This window comes from Pseudorasbora parva, chromosome 2 (assembly GCF_024679245.1).
Source record: "Pseudorasbora parva isolate DD20220531a chromosome 2, ASM2467924v1, whole genome shotgun sequence".
Taxonomy (NCBI): domain Eukaryota; kingdom Metazoa; phylum Chordata; class Actinopteri; order Cypriniformes; family Gobionidae; genus Pseudorasbora; species Pseudorasbora parva.
In genome coordinates this window covers 18,055,217-18,080,447 of record NC_090173.1, presented here as the reverse complement: position 1 = coordinate 18,080,447, position 25,231 = coordinate 18,055,217, and the positions used below count along the sequence as shown (strand labels likewise).

The following is a 25,231-nucleotide window of genomic DNA, read 5'->3' as shown; positions in this document are numbered from 1 at the left end:
GGAAATTTGAACTGCTAACTTGCACTTAATACTTAATGTGTTATTTATTATGAGTCTAAGACACAGTAACAATAAGGAGATTTTAATAAATGTCACAAAAAAATTATGACCCCACACAGGATTTGACTACACTGAAATCTTTTTATTTACATCAATTGTCTGTCACCTCAATCACTAGAATGAAAAAGCCTTTCCAATTCCACAGAAAGAAAGAGAATTTGATTATTTCTGAATCTCACACAGTTAAAAGGTTACTTCAGCGATTAGCATATGGCTTTGTATCAGTAGAAACCCTGGAGTATATTCAAATGATTGTGATTTCCCCCCTCATATCCCCCTGAGACAAGAGATTTATGCATTTTATTTCTGGAAAAATTCCTTTGGCCAAACATTCATCCTATGATGCAAATATCGTCAATTTGCATCATAGGATGAATGTTTGGCCAAAGGCTAAAGACTACAGCCAGCAGAGGGAGCCATTTCCGCATGTTTTGAACCCGCGCACGGGGGATGGGGGATCACACTCAGAGCTCAGCTCGCAGCTACAGGAGCTATGGTGAGCAATGTAAGTCTTTTAACTTCTCAGATTAATTTCTATGAAAGTTAAGCTTGCAAAGGCCTGAACTGAAACGCGCCAGACTGAACTCGCGTTGTGAATGTATGCTGTGAGTGTAGTCGCGATTACCTCAGCTCTCATCACGAGACCTCATCAGCTCATTTATCTCACTCCTGCAGTCAGTGCTCAGTGCTGTGATACTCGCGCAGTGACTCACTCATTATGTTGAACAGACACGTTCAGTTTTTAATTGTAGTGTCTTCTCCAACTCAGTCACAATAATCCAGTAGCAGTGGCTTGGGGAATGGCCTCACAGGGCAGCGAAGCATTCTGGGAATTGTAGTCTTTCATCCCCATGAGACAAAAACACATTTTTTGGAAAATAAAAGACACCAAACTCAGGTCTGTGCTCCAAAGCCTTAAAGAAAGATAACCGTTTAAGTTGGAAGTTTTAGTTTCAGGTCAATGTTAACAAGTGACTACTGCATAAATATAATATAGTACACCATAAAATCTCCTAAAAATACAGAATATATAATATAAAAATTATATATTACAATAAAACATTTTTTAACTAAAACACGGTACAAAAAAAATCCCGGTCATTTTTGTCTGCCGCATGTACAGTACCACAGGATCAAGAAAATCGTCTCTACTAGTTACAATCCAGTACAGATTTCCCTTCAATCTGAGAGTCCCCAAGGGGTAAAAAGATTCATTAGTAATCCAGCATGTAAAACAAGGCACACAACTGGAACTCTTGGAAAACAAAATGAGACGGTGCTCATATTCAGTTAGTTAGCGACTCGGCCAAGAGTGAAAACAATAGAGTTTGCGCACCATTGCGCATCAACTTATTGAGTTACAAATGAACCAAAATCACACAAGCAGGGTAACACACAATGTAAGAACCAAATCTGATCTCACGGGTGACTGGTAAAGCCACACTGACACATGAAGGGCAGAAATATGTCTGATTCTCTCTCTAATAGCCATATTTCACCTCGGACAGGGAATTCACAATCCTGACTCCAGTGACATCCATCTCATACCTCCTCTGTGACTCAGAGCTGGAGAAATTCGATGCGTCACCCTGTAATTTTGCGGCTGGTCACTTCTGCCTCTGAAAGCGGCAGATGAGAGATCTTGCATCATTTTAAAATGTGATCATTTGGTCAGCTTAAGGTTGAATGCTTGCATCACGGTAAAGCCAGATAGTGGTTGACGGAGTTCAATTTAAGGCCGTGGTAATTCTAGTGTTCTTTTTAAAGAGGGAGTCATGAGGAGGCTAAATTTATTGTCTGTGAATATGATTCAACATTTCTGAAATGTGGATTCAAGACCTCATGCTTTAAAGTTTAAAAAAGACAAAGTGGCAAAGTTTTGAAGCAATAAACACTTACTTACATTTTTATTTCTATCTAAACACCATCACATTTTACAGTATACTATATCTGTAATAGTATACTACATCTGTGCAGCTCTTAAAGTGACAGCAGCCTAATATTCCTGCTGCCGTCTCTAAGAAAGAAATGTTTTGCATTAAGACTTAGAATAAATGTTAATGTTTTTTTTTACCCTATTGAAATGAACTTGACAATTCAGCTGTCAGTTCACCGCACAAACCTCCAAGAAAACAATACAAACCGAGATGTATTAATCAATATACTTTATCTTTGATGGGAAATCGGTTTTGATCTCAGCAGCGCTACACACTTTCACACCTTCCAATGTCACACACAACAACACAGGCAATATCAGCACAAGTTTTTTTTTCTTCAGTTTGAGACTTCAAGTTGAATTAGCGTTTGCAATACACAACTCTGCAAGCAATAGTTTGTGCCCCCCTCCTCCACAGAGAGCAGAACTCATTTCAGATAATATGATGAGGCCTTGAGGAAGCGGAACTGATTGAACTAATCAGGATCTTGATGAGGAGTTGACAAGTTGAACGTACAGTGACAGACCGAATTAGATGCAAAACAGCTTGTAGACAGTGGATTTGTTATACAACAGCCAGCAAAAACCGCAGCAAACAAATATTTATCTGTCATAGGTGTATAAAGGAACCTCACCTGTCAAGACACTGTTTGGGACAGAAAATAAATAAAACGAAGAAGAAACTATATTTTTATCAATAAAATTAAGCATTGCAATCTTTGTTAATGTCAATTTTGACATTAATTTTTTTAAATCAATTATGTCAATTTTAACTTTTTTTTTAAATCAATTGTTATTGTAAAGCACTACCATTTTGTTTTTAAGGCGCAGTGTGTACGCTTTAGCGGCATCTAGTGGTGAGGTTGTGAATTGCAACTGTCCACCACTCATCCCTCTCTTTCGAAGCACATAGAGAAGCTACGGTGGCCGACACAGGACAAATATGTGGTCATCTGAGACAGCAGAAAGTTGCTAGTGCTCTGTAGAGCAGTTTGTCCCTTTAGGGCTACTGTAGAAACATGAAGCAAAACGGCGACTTCACTGTAGTGTATTAAGATAGAAATGACTCGTTCTAAAAACATAGGTATGTATATTATATTGCATTTATGTCAATAGATGCTCATAAATATTACACAAAGCACCTTTAAATAATAAATTAAAATACCTCACGGTTGTATTCAGTGTTAATTTAGTTGACGAATAATTTTCAATTTGTCAAGAACATTTTTTTCACTGACCAAAACTCTTTAGCATCTTTTTCATGCTTGAACAAACAAATGAACACAACATGATATCATAATTTTCAAGTTTTGGTGCGTATTTACGTAAGCACAGTAGGTTATGTCTTAAGTGAACGTAAATATCGGATGTGTATCAGTGTATTGGATCCATGCATTCGCCTTAAAGTGACAGCAGCCTAATAAACCTTCTGCTGTCCGCCATTCATGTTACTCAAACAACAAAAAGAAATGGAAAAACAATCACTCAATGCACTTGACAGAATAACTTTAACATCTTTAATACGCATTAAACAACTTAATTTACACACAAACATGTATCCTTGAAAGATTAAAGAATGCATGCAAGTTGTTATAAAGAACACATATCATTAATTAAAAAGACCCCATATTTTTGTTTCTTTAAGAGAAGTGGCTTTACCTAATTTGAGGAAAGACATATTTCACGACAGTTAAATATGTGTCTATGTTGCACGTTCAAACCTTAATTCAGTCATATTAAGAGGTTAACAGATGTTTTCTCCAGGAGTATATAATAGCTTAACTAAATTTTATTTGACTAAAACAAACCATTTGGATGACTAAAATAAGTCTTAAACTAAATAGTTTTTAAGTCATAGTTTTAAAACAATAGTTTTTAGTTTTAAATTGCTATCAAAATAAACACTGATTGTATTTGACTTTAAAAATGTAATCTGTAAAATATTTAAAAAATACCCATAATACTGATCTATATTTTAGATGGGGAAAAATAAAGATTCGTTGAAGCTATCATAGCACTTTAGCTGTATTGGTCATGTCACGAGGTTAACACTTCGATTATTGAAGTCTGTTAAACTCTGCTCTGAGCTTGCTGAATGGACAGCACAGAGCCCTCACCACAGACACTGATTTAATTGTCAGCCCTTTCAGTTTGACATTTACTGTGGCCGGTCTCTACCGATTGGTTCATGTGAGCCTGTCTCCATAGCGACAGTGGAGCTGCAACTAGGGAGGATATAGCCGGAGGAGCCGAGGGTTTTGCCAGCGAAGTGACAGATCTCTGAGGGAGTGTCAACACACCCATATAAACACACACACACACACACACACACACACACACACACACACACACACACACACACACACACACACACACACACACACACACACAGAGAGAGAGAACGCCTAACCCTGATTGACAGCCAAACACAGTCATATTCATGTCATGGCAAACACGAGGTCAGAAGTTCACAGGCACAGGGGATTGTTACTTTCACACTAGCTACATTACACATAAGAGAGCAGTGAACGCAGTGACGTTTCTTTTAGGGCTGGGCATTGTTAGGAATTTCACAATTCGATTCGGATTCGATATTGTTTGATTAGCTTCGATATTGATTAATTACACAGTCACACAGAAATCATAGGGCTCTGCTCTTAATTAGTGTTGGGCTCTGTGACTGTTTGTCCACAGAAATGTGTTATTCACTACTGTAAAGTGACGAGACTGGCAGATCATTTATGTGCACAGAACGATGACATGACTAATGGCTAATCAAATTCGTTGTTGATTATCATTCTCGATTAGCTGTTGCAGCTCTACACGCACACCCTCAAACAACAGTGCACTAGGGCTGTCAAAATTGCTCAAATGACGTTCGAATAGTCCCTCAAAAACAAAGACGAATATTCGAACTATCCGAACATCTGGGCGCGCATTTTGTCAATAACGCGCATTACATCAATAACAGGACAAATTAATACAGAGACATTAACTACTTGTATAGTTTGTCTATTTAAGTTTATATTTGACAACGTATTACTTAAACAAAAACAAGTAGATTGTTATTATAAATTATTATTATATATAATTATTATATATAAATTAATTAATGGCCAAGACCGCAGACCTCTCTCTCTCTCTCTCTCTCTCTCTCTCTCTCTCTCTCTCTCTCTCTCTCTCTCTCTCTCTCTCTCTCTCTCTCTCTCTCTCTCTCTCTCTCTCTCTCTCTCTCTCTCTCTCTCACACACACACTGCGGATAACGGTTTAAATGAACAAACTTTGAGAGCCGATCAAGAGTTTTGTGCAAGCAATTAAGGTCGCGAGACGCGAGACGACTCTAGTCCCAAATATAGCAGGCTTCATTCAGTGGTTGAAACAAATATTATTAATATTAATTGAAGTTTTACAGCATATTGTGCGCTCCGAGGGAGCTGTGCTAAACATGGAGCTTTTCCTTGACATGGTAAATAATCACACCAGTGGAAGCAGTGCATTTATCCTTTATTCATGCAATATCTCTTCAGTCAGTACAGTAGCCTACATTTTAGTAATGCTTCTGTTTAACGTTAAATAAAATAAGGCATTGTATGCTAACTGTATCTTACATAGCTTGCATATAACTCTCGTGGCTCAACAATTTTACCTCCTACCGACCAAAATCCAACGTACTTCCAGACATGGCTTTTTAGATTTTGGAGTTAAAATCTCTCTCTCTGCTGCGGTCGATTTGGGCTCTGCACTTTCTGCCATCTTCTCTGCAAGATGCGTCAACTTTCAGCAGTGCCAGTGCGACTCCTGTCCTGTGACCTGTCCCTGAACCCCAATACGCGCGCTCACTCGCAAAGCAGACAGCCACGCCTCTACTACCGCGAATTTTTACATTCGAATATTAATTTTGACCTTCGAAATTCGTTTTTTAAAAACTATTCGGATATATATTCGAATTTAGAATATTCGTTGACAGCCCTACAGTGCACTGAAGCTGGGACGACAAACTCGGGTTCACACCGTCCCGCTAACAGATTCCTGAAAACTATCAAATCGGGCCAAACGATTTGATATCCCTTCTGTAGACGCACTGTCTGATGCACCCGTGAGAGAGAAGCGTGTTAGTCTAAGCTGACAACGGTGAAGAGCATGATGGGAAGGCAGAGGGACAGCGCTTCCTTTGAGGACTCTGACTACACAGGCACTCAACATAACCTGACAGCAGTGAGCCACTGTCTGCACTGCTTACACATCCCTATTCACATCAGTCCCAAAACATTCAGATGACTGTACAATGAATCTTTTTTTTTTTTTTTGCTTCCCCCAGAGGTTAGGTCGATTATTTTATTGTAGAAACAAACCCTATCGACCATTCACAAAATGAGCTATTGGTCAAAAGTTTGTAATGAATTAAATGGTTACACTTTATTTTGATAGTCCACTTTAGACATTCTGCTAACTATAAGTAACTTTGCAACTACATGTCAACTAGCTCTCATTAGAGTTTTAGTAGACTGTCAGTAGACTGGTAGGTTATGGTTAGGTGTTAGGGTTCGGGTTAGTAGAATAAGTTGAATTGTAGTAGCCAAGTTACTTATAGTCAGTAGAATGTCTGTTGGGGGACCAAAAAAAATAAAGTATTAGTAAATATTAAACAGTCCACAAATACTCTAATGAGAGCTAGTTGACATGAAGTTGCAAAGTTACTTATAGTTAGTAGAATGTCTAAAGTGGACTATCAAAATAAAGTGTCACCAATAAAATTTGTATGTCTCTTACGCGCACCAAGACCAAATTTATACAATAAAAACAGCAATTTGCAAAATATTAGTATGATTTTTTTAAACGTTTTTATTATGATACATTTAATGTAATTTATTCCTGAGATGGTAAAGCTGAATTTTCAGCATCATTACTCCAGTATGATTGGAGACTGGAGTCAGACTAGTGAACATAGATAGATTTCTCCCCCCTCCAAATGATTCCAAAACTACGATAAGAGATTAACCTGGGATATAATGGTGATCAGGACACCACTTTGTACACCACTGTCGTGTAAACGTACCCTGAAGGCACACTCCCACCAAGAACGATAATGATAACGAAAGATAACTGCATATTAGAGGGTAAATTTATCCAGGATCACCAAGATATCCCGGCTTAATCCCTTATCCTAGTTTTGTGCAATAGGCCCCCGTAAAGGTAATAGAATAAACACATAAACAAACAGGACTTAACTTTAACAAACTAAGTGGTAACGGTTTAAAAAGTTTCTGATTACCTGCAGCGTCCCACTGAGCAGAGCGCGATGGGGTCTCCCACCACGGCCACCAGGGACTGCGCTCGAGTGATGGCGGTGTTCAGCAGCTTGTAGTTGGACAGGAAGCCGTAGTCCAGGTCTTCAGTGGAGTCCTCCACAAGCTGCTCCTTCCTCTTGATGGCCGTCTGCTTGTGTTTGCAGGTGTGACGGGTGCGCACGGTGCTCAGGAAAAGCACCCGGAACTGCTTACCTATGGAGAGGAGGAGATCCGTATAGTACACTTTAAAAGAACTGTATTTAAGAAATGTATTTCAATTCATCATAAAATGGTTGTCTGTATGTCCCTGATGTCATTAGACATTAAGCAATTATGTTCATTTCAAATACTTCTATCACTGACAACAGTAGTCCGGCCAGGATATTGTCATTTAAAAGTTGTTGTTGCAGCCCTCAACTGATGTTGACATGTTGTGTTTTGGCCTGAAGCTCCACCCTCCACCTATCGACCAATCACGAAGTCAGTAGCGGTTGGGTGGGGGGTAGGGGTATGGAGGAGAGATTTTGCATGATAGCAAGACATTTTGAATATTCCGATTTAATATGATTTCTGATCTGTAAGGGTGCCAGAATAATAATCATACACGGTGTGATAATAGGCCAGAGGAGAACTGGCACCCCGACTGAGTCTGGTTTCACAAAAGGTTTATTTTTCTCCATCACGCCCTGATGGAGTTTTGGTTCCTTGCCATTGTCGCCTTTGTCTTGGCTTGCTCAGTTGGGGACACTAAAATTATGATCTAAGTTATTCAACTAAATATACACATAAAATGTATGAATTAGGTTTTATTTAATCCTAGAAACTATAATACTGATCTGCCAACAATGTCGCTGTATGATAAATTAAAATAAGCTGATAACATAACGGTTTTCTCCAGAATGACTGTACAGCCAAATCTAATTCTGTTGCAATATTGTCCTGTTTGACACTGTGAAGCAGCTTTGAAACAATCGTCATTGTAAAAGCGCTATATAAATAAAGTTGATTGATTGAATGAATGCTTTGAGTGCGTGTTAGAAATCTGGAATAGTGAGAAGATTGTGCTTGGTACGTTTTTCATCTTCAAATCAAACTTGAGTCTCCAGACGTCAGTTTAAATCCCGTCTAGTTAGTAGGGTTGGGTACCGAAACCTAGTGCAAATATATCTCCGGTACCTATATAACCGCTATGTCCCGGACCGAATCAGACCACATACTACGATGCCACTAAAATTTAAACGCGCTCACATATCACAACCATTCAGTGTTTTCAACCACATGTTTATTTTAGGTTTCAGACATTTAAATGCATATAAGTACTAGCAAAAAACCCACACCGTCTATGAAGGGGCAATAACAATCATTTCAGACAGTTATAATTTGACTACTGTCGGATGTATATCCCACAGAGCTGATTCTCTGAGACGCAAACTAACATGGCGGCGCCCATCGCGCATTACAGATCAACTATTAACTACTTATTATTACACGGCTCTGTGAAATACTTGATTCTGATTGGTCAAACGTGCATTCCAGCGGTATGTTATTTCCAGATAACAACCGCTCATCCCGTTACTAAAAGTTATCTTGACCGGTACTACTTCTATGCTTAACACTGGCGCCATCTTGTGGCTTAAACAGCCGTGGGTTACAATGGAAGACTTCAAGGCAGGTTTCCTTTATAACGTTTTTAGTATAGATATTTTTCTTACACAAATGCATCGATTCAAATCAGAAGGCTCTATTAACCCATCGGAGCCGCGTGGAGCACGTTATTTGACGGACAGCTGCATTTTTTATGGACTTTAAACACAACTACAACTACTGCTTGGATTAACGTTAGCCTGGACTTTTTAAGTATGACTCCGATTGTATTTGTCTGAAAGAAGAATGTCATATACACCTACGATAACTTGAGGGTGAGTAAATCATAGGCTTGGTTTCATTTTTGGGTGAACTAACCCTTTCAGCATTCATTTTCAACATTTAGTAAGGGCATATGGTAAATCTTCAGCAATAGATAAAGGCTTAAAGCAGGTTGGAACTGTTTTTCTTCGCGGAAGCTTTGTGTAAGAGCTAATAAAATATTTAATGTCAAGACAATATTTTGTGTCTAATAAATATTTATTTGAGACTAGTAGCCGTGTAATAAGCGGGATAATGTACACCCAGCCGGTTGTTATCGCAGAATAAACCCCTTCGTCCGCTTCACGTCGGGGTACCGGATCACTCTGTCTGGGTTTATTCTGCGATAACAACCGGATGGGTGTACATTATGCCTTACTTATTCACTTACACATATTTGAACATCAGAATATCAGATAGTCCATGACATAGTTAACATATATAAAATGGGGGTTGGTTGAAAAGTCACTAATCCAGAGACGAATTCCCAACTCTGCCAGTAGCTCCCTCATAAACAGCCATTTGGGAAACCCATTACACCAACGAATATCTAACACTAAGACTTTGAACGAAGGTGCTTTAATAAAATAGGCTTACATTTTATCCCATGTTGACCCTGAAAAACTCGAAAGCCATGAACATACAATAGAGGCATTCAGAGGAAATGAATGTCACTATAATAACAGAAGATCTCTCATGGCAACTTGTGACTTATGACAAATGCAGAACTTACAGTGACTTCTTTTTGGTGCCCAGCTCAGATTGGCAGCCAGGCAGAACATGATCACTTAAGATGAATCTCTGTGCCAAACAAGCACCTGAGTTTCAGGAATTTCCCCATCCATTAAAAAGGTGATTTCAACGCAACAGGCTGAATCAAACGCCATCAATTATGCACAAACCAATCTGGCTTTTCAAATGAAATCTGCGGGACACCAGTTCTTTTCCCAGACACCAAACACATATGGCAGGCTAAATTGCGGTCTTGTAAACTTTCTCTCTCTGCCACCCTTCTGGGCTGACACATGGGGTCTGGTTTAAAACCTAGTGATCTTCTTCCAGGGGCAGCATTTGAAAGCAGCACAAGCTAAATATGTTCCAATAGTTGGGTACCTTAATTATGCTGAAAATACCTCACTTTGACAAATTTGTGAGGTGGCATCAAATGTCTCCTTCCCCAGGAAAGCAATCTTTTCACTAGTCGGCAAAAACAAATCCAAGATGGTAAGCTATCAGGGCCACATGATGAATCATTTTTAATCATGATTGTGATTTCTGCTTCTCTTGATTAAGCATAATTATCTGCTGTTTGTTTACCTTGGAAAAAATGTATTTATTAATTTTTTTCATTTGACATTTCCATTATCTTGCATCGGCCTCTTATGATTGGGGTTGCCAGATGTCCAGAGTTTAAATCCCCCAAGTGTTTCTCTTAATATGGATATATTTTCTGTCCAGTGTTTTACTTAATCTTCCCAAAATGTATGTTGGAGTTTAACAACCTCCACTGCAAAATTTTTGCAGTTAAATATCCAAAAACCACTAGGCCAGTGTTATATATTTTGTTCAGTTGAGTCCCTACAATATCCCAGATGTTTCCAACTATTTGTAAATTGTGAGAAAATTGCTATTTTAACTAAGGACAGGGACGTTTCAGCATAGCGTTTGAGAGAGTCGCCTGTCAATTGCGTCATATCTGTGTTACCTTCGGTTTCAGCTTTTATTTGGCAGGAGCGCTTTACTCTTAGCAGTGTGAACAAGTGAACGCACAGAGTAACGTCATAACATCGTTTTGAACACACTTAAATGTATCTAATATGATAAACAGAGCTCCATTACCTCAAAATCATAACCGGACGAGCGGATCTGTGCAGGCGCCCGGCGAATGTGTCCCGTCCCGTCATAATAAAAGTCCCGGTATTGACGAGGCGGGTATTTGTTTAACAATCGCTCCAGCAGCTGTGCTCAGGTCCACAACACTCGGTCCTGCTCTGCTTTAGACTACAGTAACGTTAATAACCGCATGCATGAACATGATTTCTGCCCGAGTCCTATTTTTCACCGGCTGTGAGGTGAAGACCACATCTCCCAAGATGCTGCGCTCACACTTTGCGTCATCAAACTACGCATTTGTTTTGAATAGGCGCCCTCCAGTGGACGGAAAGTTGCATAGTGCACCTTTAAAGAGTAATTCGGCCAGACTATGTTCCTTCACGAGGGCGCTTGTGGTTGCACTGACTAAATCTGCAAGAAAACCTTCTAGTGACGAACTGTAATAAATCTAGAGGTCAACTGATGGTTGATTTTACCGATACCGATAACCAGGTTGGACCACACCTGCCGATAACAGATTAAATCCACAGAGAGTTTTTAAAATCGATACTGGATAAAACATAACACTAACCAAAACAGTGCTGAACTTTATTACAAGAAAAAAACAGAAAAAAAAACAGTATTAAACCATGAAAATGTGCTAAATTGCATATGTAAATATGAATATTTTAAAATAATACATTCTAACAGAAAGAATTCTACAAAAAATCTACATAAAAATAACTAAAACCTTAAAATATTACAAATACATTTTTCTTTAGCTATAACCTAATTTATAACTAAGAATCATCAATAAAAGAGTAAGCTACATTTTTAACGTGCAGGGTATAAAGTGGAATAACATTTATAGCATAATACTCATTACTCACTACTTTTGAGTACTTCTAAAAGGGCTACTTTTTACTTGGAGTAGTATTTAGGACAGGTACTCTTTCCACCACTGATTATGCATTACACATTTTCAAGCATGTATCAATATTTGAGAAATACAATTGTACCGTAATCACTCATGTTAGTTCATAGTGCATAAAAAGGTGAACAGATAAATCTAACAATGAATAATCCTTCTATAGCTTTTATTAACCTTACTTAATGTTAAAAATTGAATAGTAGTGTATTAAGTTAAGTGTTATTTCATATAAATCCAAACAGTTCTCTATTTTTAGAACACTTGACGGTTTTCTAACAAAATGTGTGTTGAAATCGAATGCGTTTCTGATTTGTTAATATTTCTGTCGGATCCATGATAATACACTCTGGTTTCTCACATCACTAGCTGTTACATCGTTTTAACTGCTAACCGTAACTGCTAATAATAGCCTCCTGTTAGCCTCGATGACAAAGTACATACATACTGCTGTTCTTTACCTGTTAAAGCATTATAATTATGTGGCCACGTGTACTGAAGTGTTCTGTATTCATACCATCTCCCTTTCGGTGTTTTAAACATGCATCAGATGTGTCAGCGTGCTCTGCGCAGCGTGTGCTTTCAGTGAAGCGCGCAGCCTCACGTGTGTATGTAAACAACGCCAGTGATAGTTTTTTATTTGCCTCTCATGCTTTATAATGCAAGCAGATCCTTCTCAGAGCTCTCATAGGCTACTGTGTAACTTTGAAATGCCATTGTGTATGAAATGTGCTATATAAATTAATTTGCCTTGCCTTAAAAAGGTAAGCTCCAGTTGACGTGGACTTTGTGCTTTGTAACTTTACATGCACAAATAGCTATATTATAGACCGGATAAACCCAGCCTGATCGGCCGGCGATTTGATTTCGCCCTGCAACTCAGTCTGGAAACCTGTACATTCATTTCTACTGCTTCTGTTACACTTTTGCGGGAACCAATCACAGACCGGCTTATCCATCTGACACGCTATTGGGGGGGCTCAAAATGATGAAGGATAGAGAAGCGATAGGTCGTTGCCTGTTGATCAGGCCTCTTGTGGTCTGATTGGTTGAAGGACTATCCAATTGCATACAGAGTTATTTAAATAATGCTCGTTTATCACCACTTTTGCAGTAGAAAATACAGAGCAGATTCCACAGACCAATGTTCAGTCTTAAATTGAGCTTGGTCTTGTGATAGCTAGACAAGCTATATTATACACTAAAGGAAAGGTGAAATCCTAAAAGCATAATAGGTGAACTTTAAGGTTTTACCAATTATCTTAATGCCCTATCACCATGTAAACTATTAAATAGCATGGAAAGTAGCTAGTTTTAGTCGCAAATCTTGCCTGCTACCATGATTTTCTGCAAGAAACAATGTACTTTGGGCCATTTGAACATATTAAAATACACATTAGATCTGGTATGAGCATCTTTTACTCACCCTGGACATTGAGCACTCTTTCCACGCTGACCTCTGGCATCCTCTTTTTGCGGAGTTCAGCTCTGATTCGGAAGACCTGGTCGGCGTAGGGCGAGACCACACCGATACTCCCCTCGTCCAGCTTCCCCCAGGCCACCGGCCACTTCTTCCTCATCTCCTCCACCCGCTCCACTATCTCAAACACCTGCACAGGGACGACAGAGCATTCCCAATGGATTCTCAATGATAACGGTCCAATACACTCATACATCTAGTCAATCTGATATTAGGCCTTTTCGCACCAAATCTGGCAGTGAAAACTGTGCATAAGGGATAAAACAACAGCAAATTGTCAAAGGTAATGTTGGGGTTACCTCAGCGTTGTTGTAGTAAGCCGTGCTGTTCTTCTCTTGAACGTCTTCTCCGCGGGCAGTGAAGAAGGTCAAAGGGTAGAAGTCCTTATGGGGCGGCTGCTTCCCGCTGGCCATCAGTTTGCCCTCGTAGAAGAGCTCAGACGTATAGCTGCAGTCAGTCAGAATATACAGTCAGCACAGGGTACGATAAGAAAGCCATTCAGCTCCACATAGAACTATCACACCTTCAAAATACAAGTATGTAGCAAAAACACGATTTCAAATGCAGACAAATGTATTCATCATCACAATGGGTTTATTAACACTCTGTATTTGCCACAAATACGCATTGGTTGAATTGGATATTAATCACTCAAACGTTCAACAGCGCAATATATATGCAGATTAGATGCAAAATGATTCGATAAAAATCATGTAAATTTCAGTGTTGAAGACACTCTTATCCATTTTAAATGAACAATTTGACACCAAAGCTCTCCAATCAAGGATGTTTTAGTCATTATTTCTGACTTCTCAAAAGTGAAGAGCACTGGGAGGCATCGGGAACAGGCGATCAGCGAATGCCATAACACATCCAAAACAGACTGGCACTCAATTTACAAAGCCTCAGCGATGGTGTCAACATGGCTCCCGCATGGTGTTCCATCTTTGACTAGCATCTTTCTCTCTTTTGTCAGATTTCAAAATCAAAACACACAGCTAAGATTTAACAGCATGTGTGTTACTTCTGGCATGTCTGAGTATGTGGCTATAGACCACAATTTATGCATGCAATGCCTCATCTGTCCATGAGGAAAATTGTCTCATATTATATTTAAAACATGGACTAAAACGGATCCCAAGGGGGGTTATGTTTGGATATATTTGCATAAAATAATATAGCACTGGGATTTAAAGTCTACATTGAAAATCTGTACTTCAATACATAGCATGGAAATACAGCTTAGCACTTCAAAAAAAAAAGTAAAACCAATAAAAGTTACATGAAATGAATAAGAGATGTGATTCTGCACTATTTCTAGGGCATTATTCATACAAGCACATATGTGACATTGATAATATATGTTCTTGTTTCCACTGAGGCTTAAGATGATCAACGGTTTTGAAACAAACTTTCAAAACAAAGCTTGAGTACTAAAAAACTAAAAGAGCTTAAAAAAATGTTTCATTAATTAAACACTTCACTCGTTACATTGATGTAATTTGTGATTTTCAACAACAACAAAAAAAAAACAAACAGCATAAATAGAAGCATTTTTTCTAGTTGACTAGACTCTTGCATTTTAAAATTGTATTTTTAGGCATTTTAATTGCTTTGCCATCAGAGAAGGTGTGCGTTTTTCCCATGTCCCCACATATTTGTTGCTTTCATGAATATTCAGTCATAAATGTCAAAAGTATTAATTTCAACAAGGGAAATTAAAATGGGAAATACTCCTTTAGATTTGGCAGGCTTTTGATGTTATCATCATATCCAGCTTCTTCCAACACAAACATTATTCAGCCCTTTTGGGTGAATATTTATGGTCAACCTATTTTAAAATGACTAAAACTTAGATTTGCTGATGACAATAGGGGCTTATGTACAAGATGAACCTTTTCATAGACCCTAAAACCATTGGCGGAAATACCTGGATTTTGGTGTACATGCACAGATCATATGTAGCCTATTTTCTCCAGCAACTAACTCTACGAACATGGAAAACCGTGCTCGATAGACCTCTCAACCTTTACACCAATGAGAAAATCCAATGCGACTTTGAGGGGACCAAGCGAAACATGATTACGGATTTCTGCTAAGCTAGAGAATGTTACAGAATAATGTGCATACACTTTCATTGAAGGAACAGAAAAGCTCTCAGACTAAATATAAAATATCTTAAACTGTGTTTTGAAGATGGACGGAGGTCTTACGGGTGTGGAACGGCATTAGGGTAAGTCATTTATGACAAATTTCATTTTTGGGTGAACTAACCCTTTAATAAAGCCTGAACCTTGCCGTCGTCCAATCGGTCTTACTCCATTGTTGATTTCAATACAGAACAACGCTTACTGCACACACCACAAAAGGCTTTTAAAACACACTGAGTACCACCTCAAAGTCCCTAGTTCCTGGGGTGGAAATGAGGCTCAAGAAAATGGCTCTAGGGGAACTTTTAATTTTCTGGGATCCGCCGTGGTTGCTAGTTACTATTAGTTCTTTTAACTACCTGGTGCAAAAGCCCCTAATAACATCAAGAAAATCCAGCTAATTTAGCTTTACATTTCAACTATGCTCCAACCTGTGTGACAGTCTGGAATATATTTAAAAGGATAATATAGTATTTCTGGTGTTATTTTGGTATGATGAAATTTTGGCATTACCAAATTTACTAATTTTAGGTATTCTTGGTCTAGATTCAACATGTTCACGGATGAATTTGCACAAATTCAAATGTGCGGTTTTGGACATTAACAACCAATTTGGGAAGCATTTTCTTCATTTTAAAAGTTGATCAGTCTATTTATTTTGCTCTCCCAACCATGCACGGCTATTTGGTTGCTTGCTTTTTAATATCTTCATTTAGCATTTCTTTACACCTGCAGTCTGTGACCTTATGAGAATTGACGTGAGCTTACATCCTAGTAGATTAGAACCTCTGATTCATATCATGCATATAATACACCAATCAGGCATTACATTGTGTTTTATGGTCCCACTTTTGCTGCCAAAACACTCCTGACCCATTGAGGCAGGGACTCCACTAGACCCCTGAAAGTGTGCTGTGGTATCTAGCACCAAGATGTTAGCAGCATATCCTTTAAGCCCTGAAAGTTGTGAGGTGGAGACTCTATGGATTGGAGGGTGTACAAGGTCTGCAGTTACAGTAGCTTTCGTTCCCCACGTGCATCAATGAGCCTTGGCCCTGTCACCGGTTCTCCACTGTTCCTCCCTTGGACCACTTTTGACAGATACTGACCACTGCAGACCGGGAACACCCCACAAGAGCTGCAGTTTTGGAGATGCTCTGACCCAGTCGTCTAGCATCATAATCCGGCCCTTGTCAAACTCGCTCAAATCTTTACACTTGCCCATTTTTCCTGCTTTCATCAACTTGAGGAGAAAATGTTCACTTGCTGGCTAATTTAATAATCAGTGTTATCCAGTTCACCTGTCAGTGGTCATAATGTTATACCTGATCAGTGTATATATCTAAATAGAAACCAACCCAGAAATAAAATGGAGAAAGACAGAAGCAGAAATGGAGAGAAACAAATGTAACGGTGACAGACTGAGTGAGAGAGCATCTTTTGACAGATATGTAATTATCTCGGCAACAGCACAGCCCTAATGTTTTGTGTGTTTGCATGTCTGCCTCTCCTCAGGAAGAGTGGTGTGAAAAAGTTCACACCTACTTGATGATTGCCTCATGGGAGCGGTAGTTTTCGCACAGCATGATCCTGCATGGGTACTCGGATGGGTAATGCTCGTACAGCCGGTCCAGCAGAGACACGTGCAGATTCCTCTCCCGCGCAAACTCGCTGTACACAAACGGACTGAGCTGCAAGGGGACAGGACACCTCAGAGTCACGCTTACATGCGTTACACTACACACACACACACATACACACACAAGATCAGCGGCCTTTGGGTTCACTAACCTCAAGCCAGATGTAACGTGTCTTGATTTTCATTTCTGGATTAACTATTTCCTGAATCTAGTCGTTGAATGGTGTATTGGCGAGTATTTAGCATTTTGACATAGTTTGCTTTAACTGATTAAAAAAAAGGTTTTTCTTACAATCTTCATGTGTACAAATTTTAAATATTTGATCTAACGTAGGAAATATACGAGAAATAGTCTTTACTGCATATAGATAAGCGTTTTATCAAAGCTACTAAAGTTGTCCAGTTAAGAGCAGTGAGTGATGTGTCTTTTGTTCTTTGATCAACATTAATGACAGATGGCAGCAGGTTTATTAGGCTGACGTCACTTTAAGAGCTGATGCACATGACCCGGATCAGACACACATCCTTTTTTTTCTCAACTTTTTATGTTTATGTGAGACTTTAACTTACTCATTTAAAACTGTGCTTATGAGGACGCTCAAGTTTTGGTATAATTGTGTGTTTTTTGTCTGTTTTTTGTCCGCTGGCGTGCATCTGAAGCGGCTTTCTGTGCCGGTGTCTTGTTACTCCTGAATGATTTAAATGCCTTTGCATGAATAGGAGCGTGATCATATAATGTTACAGTAGCTAAAGTATGACGTAAAAAAACGATGATGCATTAATTTCGTTAAATATTTTAAGCCGTTAAATGGGAAAATTTTAATTACATGCGTTAACGCTAATATTGACGGACTTATTTTATGTTTTAGTAATTTTGTGCGCTTAGGGCTAGGGTTGTCCTTTTAATTTTTTCCCTGTTTTAAATATTGCTATATAGCTTTAATATATACATTTTAGATTTAGCAATTTTAGTACTTTAGAGCTTTTTTAAAGCTACACTGTGTGATATTTTCCCCCATCTAGCGGTGAAAAGGTATATGACCATCCAGTGAATAATAGTTTCTATTCCTCTCCATTCTGATTTCGTTTTAACTCCTACGGTGGCTGATTTAGTCCAAGATTAACACAGCAATCCCCCTCTTCACATTCGACATGGTGTCATCAAATGTCCCTCTTTGGCAAATGTATTTTCAAGATGGAGGGGCAACATGGCGACCAGCATTCGAACCCCTCACCCGTATGTATTTTCAATGGCATATTATAAACTTACGAGAATACTTTATTACTTGTAAGAAGTAAATATACATTAATGAGCACATATATTTTTGAAAGAACTAAGTGTTTTTAGCTAAGAATAAATTAAAAAAGTTACACAGTGTAGCTTTAAATATTTCTAATTTTCATTTAAGAACATTTTATATTCTATTTTATTTATTATTATAATTATATTATATTTTTATCATGTAACTTATTTTTTAATACATATTTTTATTTTAATCTATATTTTTAATAGTTTTAGCTAAGCACAACAACACCGCTTCAGGGAATATTTTTGGTTTTAGGAAATTATTAGCAAAAAAAATTACTATTTTGTGTTCATCTATTCTGTAATCGTTCAGTGTTCTCTTACTACCTTACTAGTCCGCAACCCTTACTAGTCAACACTACTAAAGAAATGACTGTCCGTTCCTAACCAATATATTTGAGCCCACATGAGAGAAGGTACAGGTGGGGTATGATATGAATTTTTAATGCAGCAGGAAGTGAGGGTGGCTGATGAGGTTTCTATCTAAGTGGCATTTAATTAGAGGCCCATTGGTTCCACTCGGGCTGAGGCAGTTCTTCACAGGCACCGGCCGGAGACTGACGTGACACTGTCTGCAGAATGAGCGCAGCGAGGAGACAGGATGTGACAGCAGCGCAGAGAGCCAGCTGACCTGATCTCTGGGTTGAGCTCAGTCAAAGCCTTTTTATACACCAAGAAGGTGCACTCCTATTATTTATGAATGGGTGAAAGTGCAAAGCGCAATATGGCTGAATAAATCCCACGTCTTAATAAAAGAGCAAGCAAACCACCAATTGGTAAAGTCATCACATGACTGCAGCTAGAAACAGCCAGTGTCACACCAAGCAGCAACCTTCCTTTCTCTATCTTGAAGTCAACACGGAAGTGAGTTAAACTGCAATTCATCGACTGACCACTAGAGACAGGCTCCAAAAAGAAGTCAGATCTGCTTCTCCCTCCATGTTAAAATGGCCAACTTTACAGCAGAAAAAAACATGTTTACAGCCACAAAAAGTGGTTTTCGTCAATAAGGCTAACTTTGCTCTTCATGACAACTGTGAGGAGGGGGTGATCTGTTTGGGTGACGCAATGCCAAGATGGTGATTGCCAACTTTGCTCTTCATGAACCTACAAATGTTGTCCCTGACACTACATCCATTGTTTTAAACTTATGACTGCACATTGGCTGGTCCAGCCTGAAAAATGCATTTTTGTGTCATAATTTTTTGTCATGTCATAATTTAAGTGGAAAAAAAAAATCATTAGACAGTTGTCATAGTATTGATTTCAAATATGAAATTTGATCTTAAGCTTGGACGAACAGCTTTGGAGAATTTGATGTCTCCCCATTCAAAGTAATAGGAGCTGCAACTTGCATGACTCAAATAGCTGCCCAAAGATGGCCGCCGAGTGAAATGACTTGCTTTAAAAGAGCTGACTTTGGCTCCGCGTTAATTAGCAGGAATAGTTTAATCTAGGCCAAGGTTGTGGTGTTGTAGTTAGTTTAGTTAAAATTCTTACAGCCTGTCTGACAATTGTAGGGGCTTTAGAAATGTTTTATTTGTTCCCAAATTATTTTCTTTCTGATGCTATATTACTATATTTCTGGATTATTTCTTTCCATTAACATTTTTGTGGATTTCGATTTAAAGCATAAATTACATTTTTAGGAATCCAAAAGTCAAATGGATCGAAATCGTAACATGTACGTGATTTAAAAACAACTTATATAAGTTTAGCAAAAAATATATATTTAAGACCCTTATAAAATCTGTGACTTTTTTTCTTCAAATTCAGTTATTTTTTTAATTAAACTCCTTTCTTACCAGCGTTTTTGAAAAAAATAAAAGGAGAGTTGTTTGCAAGTTGATGTATTACTGAAGCAAACAGAGCTACTTAATTCAACATAGACTTAAGTAAACCCAATTCTCTGGCTTCCTGTTTTTAAATCCCTGCGATGTTGTCATTCTCAAGTCATCACTCAGGTACCTGCATATGGTCTCCAGCCAGTACGACTCTGGTGCTATTAGCAGCCAACGCCAATGGCATGATGGTCTCGCACTCCATGGCTTGGGCTGCCTCGTCCAACAGGATGTGTGTGAAGATCCCTTTGGAAACACGCAAACAGGAATTAAATATTAATTACATGGAGCTTCACTGGAGAAGGCATTAATAATAGATAACGCACACACACAGCCATTAACACAAGAGAATCTAGCATCCAGGAGAGGTTGTGCTCTCACCAACTCATGGGAACAGATGTATAGTTTTTTTAGCGTGTGTGTGTGTGTGTGTGATAACTCTCAGATCTGTCAGGCAGATGCAACAAACCTTTACACTATATTCCCCGTTATTTTCCAAGATACTGAAGGGGGGATTTTGAAATCCACTGCCGCTTCAATATACCTGTATATATTTATATCCTAATTAACTTCATAATCAAAACCTTAATTAATATTTATCTTCCTATATTACCTATATTATTATAATGATTCTATCCAGTTATGATTTTGCTTTGTTTCTTGTTTTCTAAAGTGTGTATTTGGTTTCTCAGGAGTGACTGAGGGTCTGGCCTAGAGATGTGTGATGTGTCACTAAACACTGGCAACAAGGTCGTGTGTTTGGATTTGAGGTATCACACACCCCTAACATGTCAGGAGTGCAGTAACAGGGTTTGCTCACTTAGCCCGGCTTCCAGATATGAAATATGGATTTGTCTTTCATTTAATTATGTTTTATTTCTTTTATATTTCCTTTTACTGAAACACTAAAGACTCAAGATGAATATTGCCTGTACTATTGTGTGTCCCTCTCACTAAATGAAAGCACATGTTATCAGTATGTTTTGGTAAGAACTGGAGCTTAATCAGCTCCAACCTTGGAGAGACTGTGTATCTGTGTATGTGCGCAATATTCTGTGTTACAGATCAGAATGGTGTACAATGGGCACCCTAAGCGATGGGTGGACTTGTTGTTCTGGGCAAGCTGGCGCCTGCTCCAGATCTGGAAGGTCACTACGGGCCTAATTCTGGGTGAAAGCATCAACAAGTGACACGTCAGTGGAAACGTGCATCAGATTAACTGACTCAAGTGGAAATTTACCATGACTGTTTATTGTCTCTGAGCCAATCAGAACCATCCACATCGCAGTAATGACGTGGATAAGACCTTGAAAACGGTATAACTGTTGGGACAATTGTATGTACGATAGGGCGAGGCCAACGAGACGGTGAGAGAGGGAGCGCGGCCTACGAACTCCTTGTGAGACTTGAAGCTGGCTTCTGCTTTTGAAACTGCAAACTATTCTTAAGTAAATTTTTCTTTTATTTAATTGGAATCCTGACTCTGTCTTCATTTCTTCACTACTGGTCCTGGGTCATAAGCTGTTAACCCCTAACAATACAAAAATAAGAAACTTCATCATGATATTAATGCTAATAAACTTTTTGGTCTCTTAAGATCACCAAAGATGTATCCAAAAGATATATTTTATATATATATATATATATATATATATATATATATATATATATATATACACACATACATACATACACACACACACACTCACTTAAAGGAGTATTAGGAACATGCATGTTCAAGAAACCAATTTGAAATGATTCGAGCTTTGTGGCATGGTGCATTATTCTGCTGGAAGTAGCCATCAGAGGATGAGTTCATGGTGGTCATAAAGGGATGGACATGGTAAGAAACAATGCTCAGGTTGGCCGTGGCACCGACTCATCAGACCAGGCAACATTTTTGCAGTCTTTAACTGTCCAATTTTGCTGAGCTTGTGCAAATTGTAGCCTCTTTTTCCTATTTGTAGTGGAGATGAGTGGTACCCGGTGGGGTCTTCTGCTGTTGTAGCCCATCCGCCTCGAGGTTGTGCGTGTTGTGGCTTCACAAATGCTTTGCTGCATACCTCGGTTGTAACGAGTGGTTATTTCAGTCAAAGTTGCTCTTCTATCAGCTTGAAACAGTCGGCCCATTCTCCTCTGACCTCTAGCATCAACAAGGCATTTTCACCCACAGGACTGCCGCATACTGGATGTTTTTCACTTTTCACACCATTCTTGGTTAACCCCAGAAATGGTTGTGTGTGAAAATCTGAGCTGACTGTGAAATACTCAGACCGGCCCATCTGGCAACAACCATGGCACGCTCAAAATTGCTTAAATCACCTTTCTTTCCCATTCTGACATTCAGTTTGGAGTTCAGGAGTTTGACTTGACCAGGACCACACCCCTAAAGGCATTGAAGCAACTGCCATGTGATTGGTTGATTAGATAATTGCATTAATAAGAAATTGAACAGGTGTTCCTAATAATCCTTTAGGTGAGTGAATATATTGAAGAACATTTATAAGTTTTACTATATAATGGTGATTAAATATAGTTCAGATAGTTCATTTAACAACAAACTGTGGAAAATTAGTTGATATATAAGACAAATCTAATTGGGCCCAAGGGCAGTTTGGCTAAAATGACGGTTCTCCTCTGAAATCATCCTCCCTATTAAGTCAAATATATATAAAATCTCAATAGGCTTATTTGGACTGCAAGTTATACAAACCCAAAATGTTTGTGTCACTGGAGGGAATAAGCATCCACCTCTCAAGACACATTAGCATAATGCCAGAAATCAGCAGTAATGACTTCAAATGAACAGATAAGAAAAGAGGGGAGACGAATGAAAAAGAAACAGAAAAAAAGACGGCAGCATTGGGTGTTAATGATGCTGATTGTGTCAGACAGGCGAGCCGGGTCTCTTAGCAACAGATGATCCTGTGCGCCGCAGAAACATAGGAGGAAATTAGCCTGTCCTAATAAACTGTTGCGGACCCCGCTGCATTGCTCCAGCGGGAGGGGTTAAATGCAGCCACGTCCAGCTGTGATGTGCTTCTGTTATGTGTTTCTGTTTTAATCAGATGTGTGCAGAAATGAAAACTAGCTGCAAGCCATGTCTTTAGCATGCCGAGTATGAGGGACGAAAGCAAGAAACGCTGCTGTGTGTGTTTGTTCTCACCTGGTTCCAGGTCAAGCTGACAGAGGTACTGGGATGTGCTGAGTGTGACCACAACCACACGGTGGCGCTCTACATCCTGTCGTGTCGGCATCTGGAAGGTGAAGTACGCTCCAGAGATCAGGCAGTACTGCTGCACTACTGGGTGGACCGTCTTTACCCAGCGGTTCCTGAAGTAAACCCTGAACAAACACAAAGTCCAACGTTAAAGACGACCCATTATGTCTTGAATCTGGTAAGCAAATATGGTTACAGTTACAGTACAGTCCTGCTGTAGTTGTCGTTGGTGCTTCACCTGTTCAAAGTCAGCCTCTAGATCTGATTCTGGATCATATACTGTATGTATGGCTAAATCTGGTTGATCTCAGTGGTTATTTCAGGATAAGGTTTTATTTTCTCCACGATCAAGGACGTCACAGATTTCAGACATCCTCAACGTAATAGCTGTTCGCACTCGTCATTCTTTAGCTCCGCCCACACTATACACCTCTAGCCGCTTGTTTTTTTCCGGAAAGACTCGGTACAGCCCATCTCTCATTTATAAATATAATAAAACTAAAGACTTTTCGGAGATATGAAGGATGCAATACTACTCTATAGGTACTCAAGACTGACATGAGATTGACTGAAACGGAGTGTTTCACATGCCCTTTAAAGGTGCTCTGTGTAAAAATTGAGGTAAAAATATCCCAAAAATGACCTACACGCATCAAAAGAATGAGAAGAAATAAGGGCGATGATGTCATTAAAAAAATGTCAAGTTATAATGCTGCAGAGATATCAACCTTAATTAGCAGTAGCATTACTAGCCCCGGCCGACAGGTATCGTAATACCAGTCTCGGCCATGGGAGGCGGTATGCGGGCAACATAACCACCAGCCAACCTGGCGTACTTGAACCTGATGTCAATTGTGTGGAAAGTACAGCCCACTACTTCATTTCAGTTCAGGGAAGAGAGCGGACGGATGGCCGAAGCCCTTGGCCCCTTAAATGATAAAAATTATCTGATTTTGTCTGATTTTATCTAAATTATCTGATATGATAAAAACTTTAAAGGGATAGCTCACCCAAAAATGAACATTCGGTCCATAGAGTTTTTTTTTGGTCCATACATTGAAAGTCCATTCTACTACAACTTTCTTCAAAAAGCTCATAAAGACATCGTGAAAGAATCCATTTGAATCTTCAGTCTTCTAAAGAGACTTGATCGCTTTATATAATAATCAGATGTAATTTATAAAAAAAAATTGTGACATATAAATGTGGTGTGGCAAGCAGCGGGGCGAGGGACCGCGAGAGCGGGCCGGTGATTAATGTTAACGAGTGCCAGCTGCGTGGCACACCGGTCTCGCCTCTCTGTCCTTACCCCCAGGTGCCGCGGCCGCCGTGATCGGCCCCCCCGGGAGGGGGGGGGGGGGGGGGGGTCAGAGCGCAGTCTCGGGAGTGCCCCCCGGCCTGCGAGGGGCAATGGGGGTATGTGGTGTGGCAAGCAGCGGGGCGAGGGACCGCGAGAGCGGGCCGGTGATTAATGTTAACGAGTGCCAGCTGGGTGGCACACCGGTCTCGTCTCGCGGCCATGTGACGGGAGCATAAAAGGAGGAACGATGGTAGCGGAAGACGAGAGAGGACCAGGCCTGGATTTTATGTTATGTTTTGTTTTACGTGTTATTATGTGTTTGTGGGCAGTCGTCCGTGAGGGGCTGCCCACGTTTTATTTTGTGT

The 25,231-nt window shown here is 39.3% G+C and overlaps 1 protein-coding gene across 6 annotated transcripts in view; it reads right to left on the bottom strand.

The window, feature by feature from the left end:
* Positions 1–25,231, bottom strand: part of helz (helicase with zinc finger) — an 88,653-nt gene that overhangs the window by 25,342 nt on the left and 38,080 nt on the right. For all 6 annotated transcript variants that reach the window (XM_067458105.1, XM_067458088.1, XM_067458095.1 and 3 more), the window contains 6 exons: positions 23,513–23,691; positions 20,474–20,592; positions 17,106–17,251; positions 13,710–13,857; positions 13,357–13,540; positions 7,270–7,498 (listed from right to left, as the gene is read on the bottom strand). In XM_067458105.1, the coding sequence (XP_067314206.1) occupies positions 7,270–7,498; positions 13,357–13,540; positions 13,710–13,857; positions 17,106–17,251; positions 20,474–20,592; positions 23,513–23,691 (1,005 nt within the window). The remainder of the gene's footprint in view (positions 1–7,269; positions 7,499–13,356; positions 13,541–13,709; positions 13,858–17,105; positions 17,252–20,473; positions 20,593–23,512; positions 23,692–25,231) is intronic.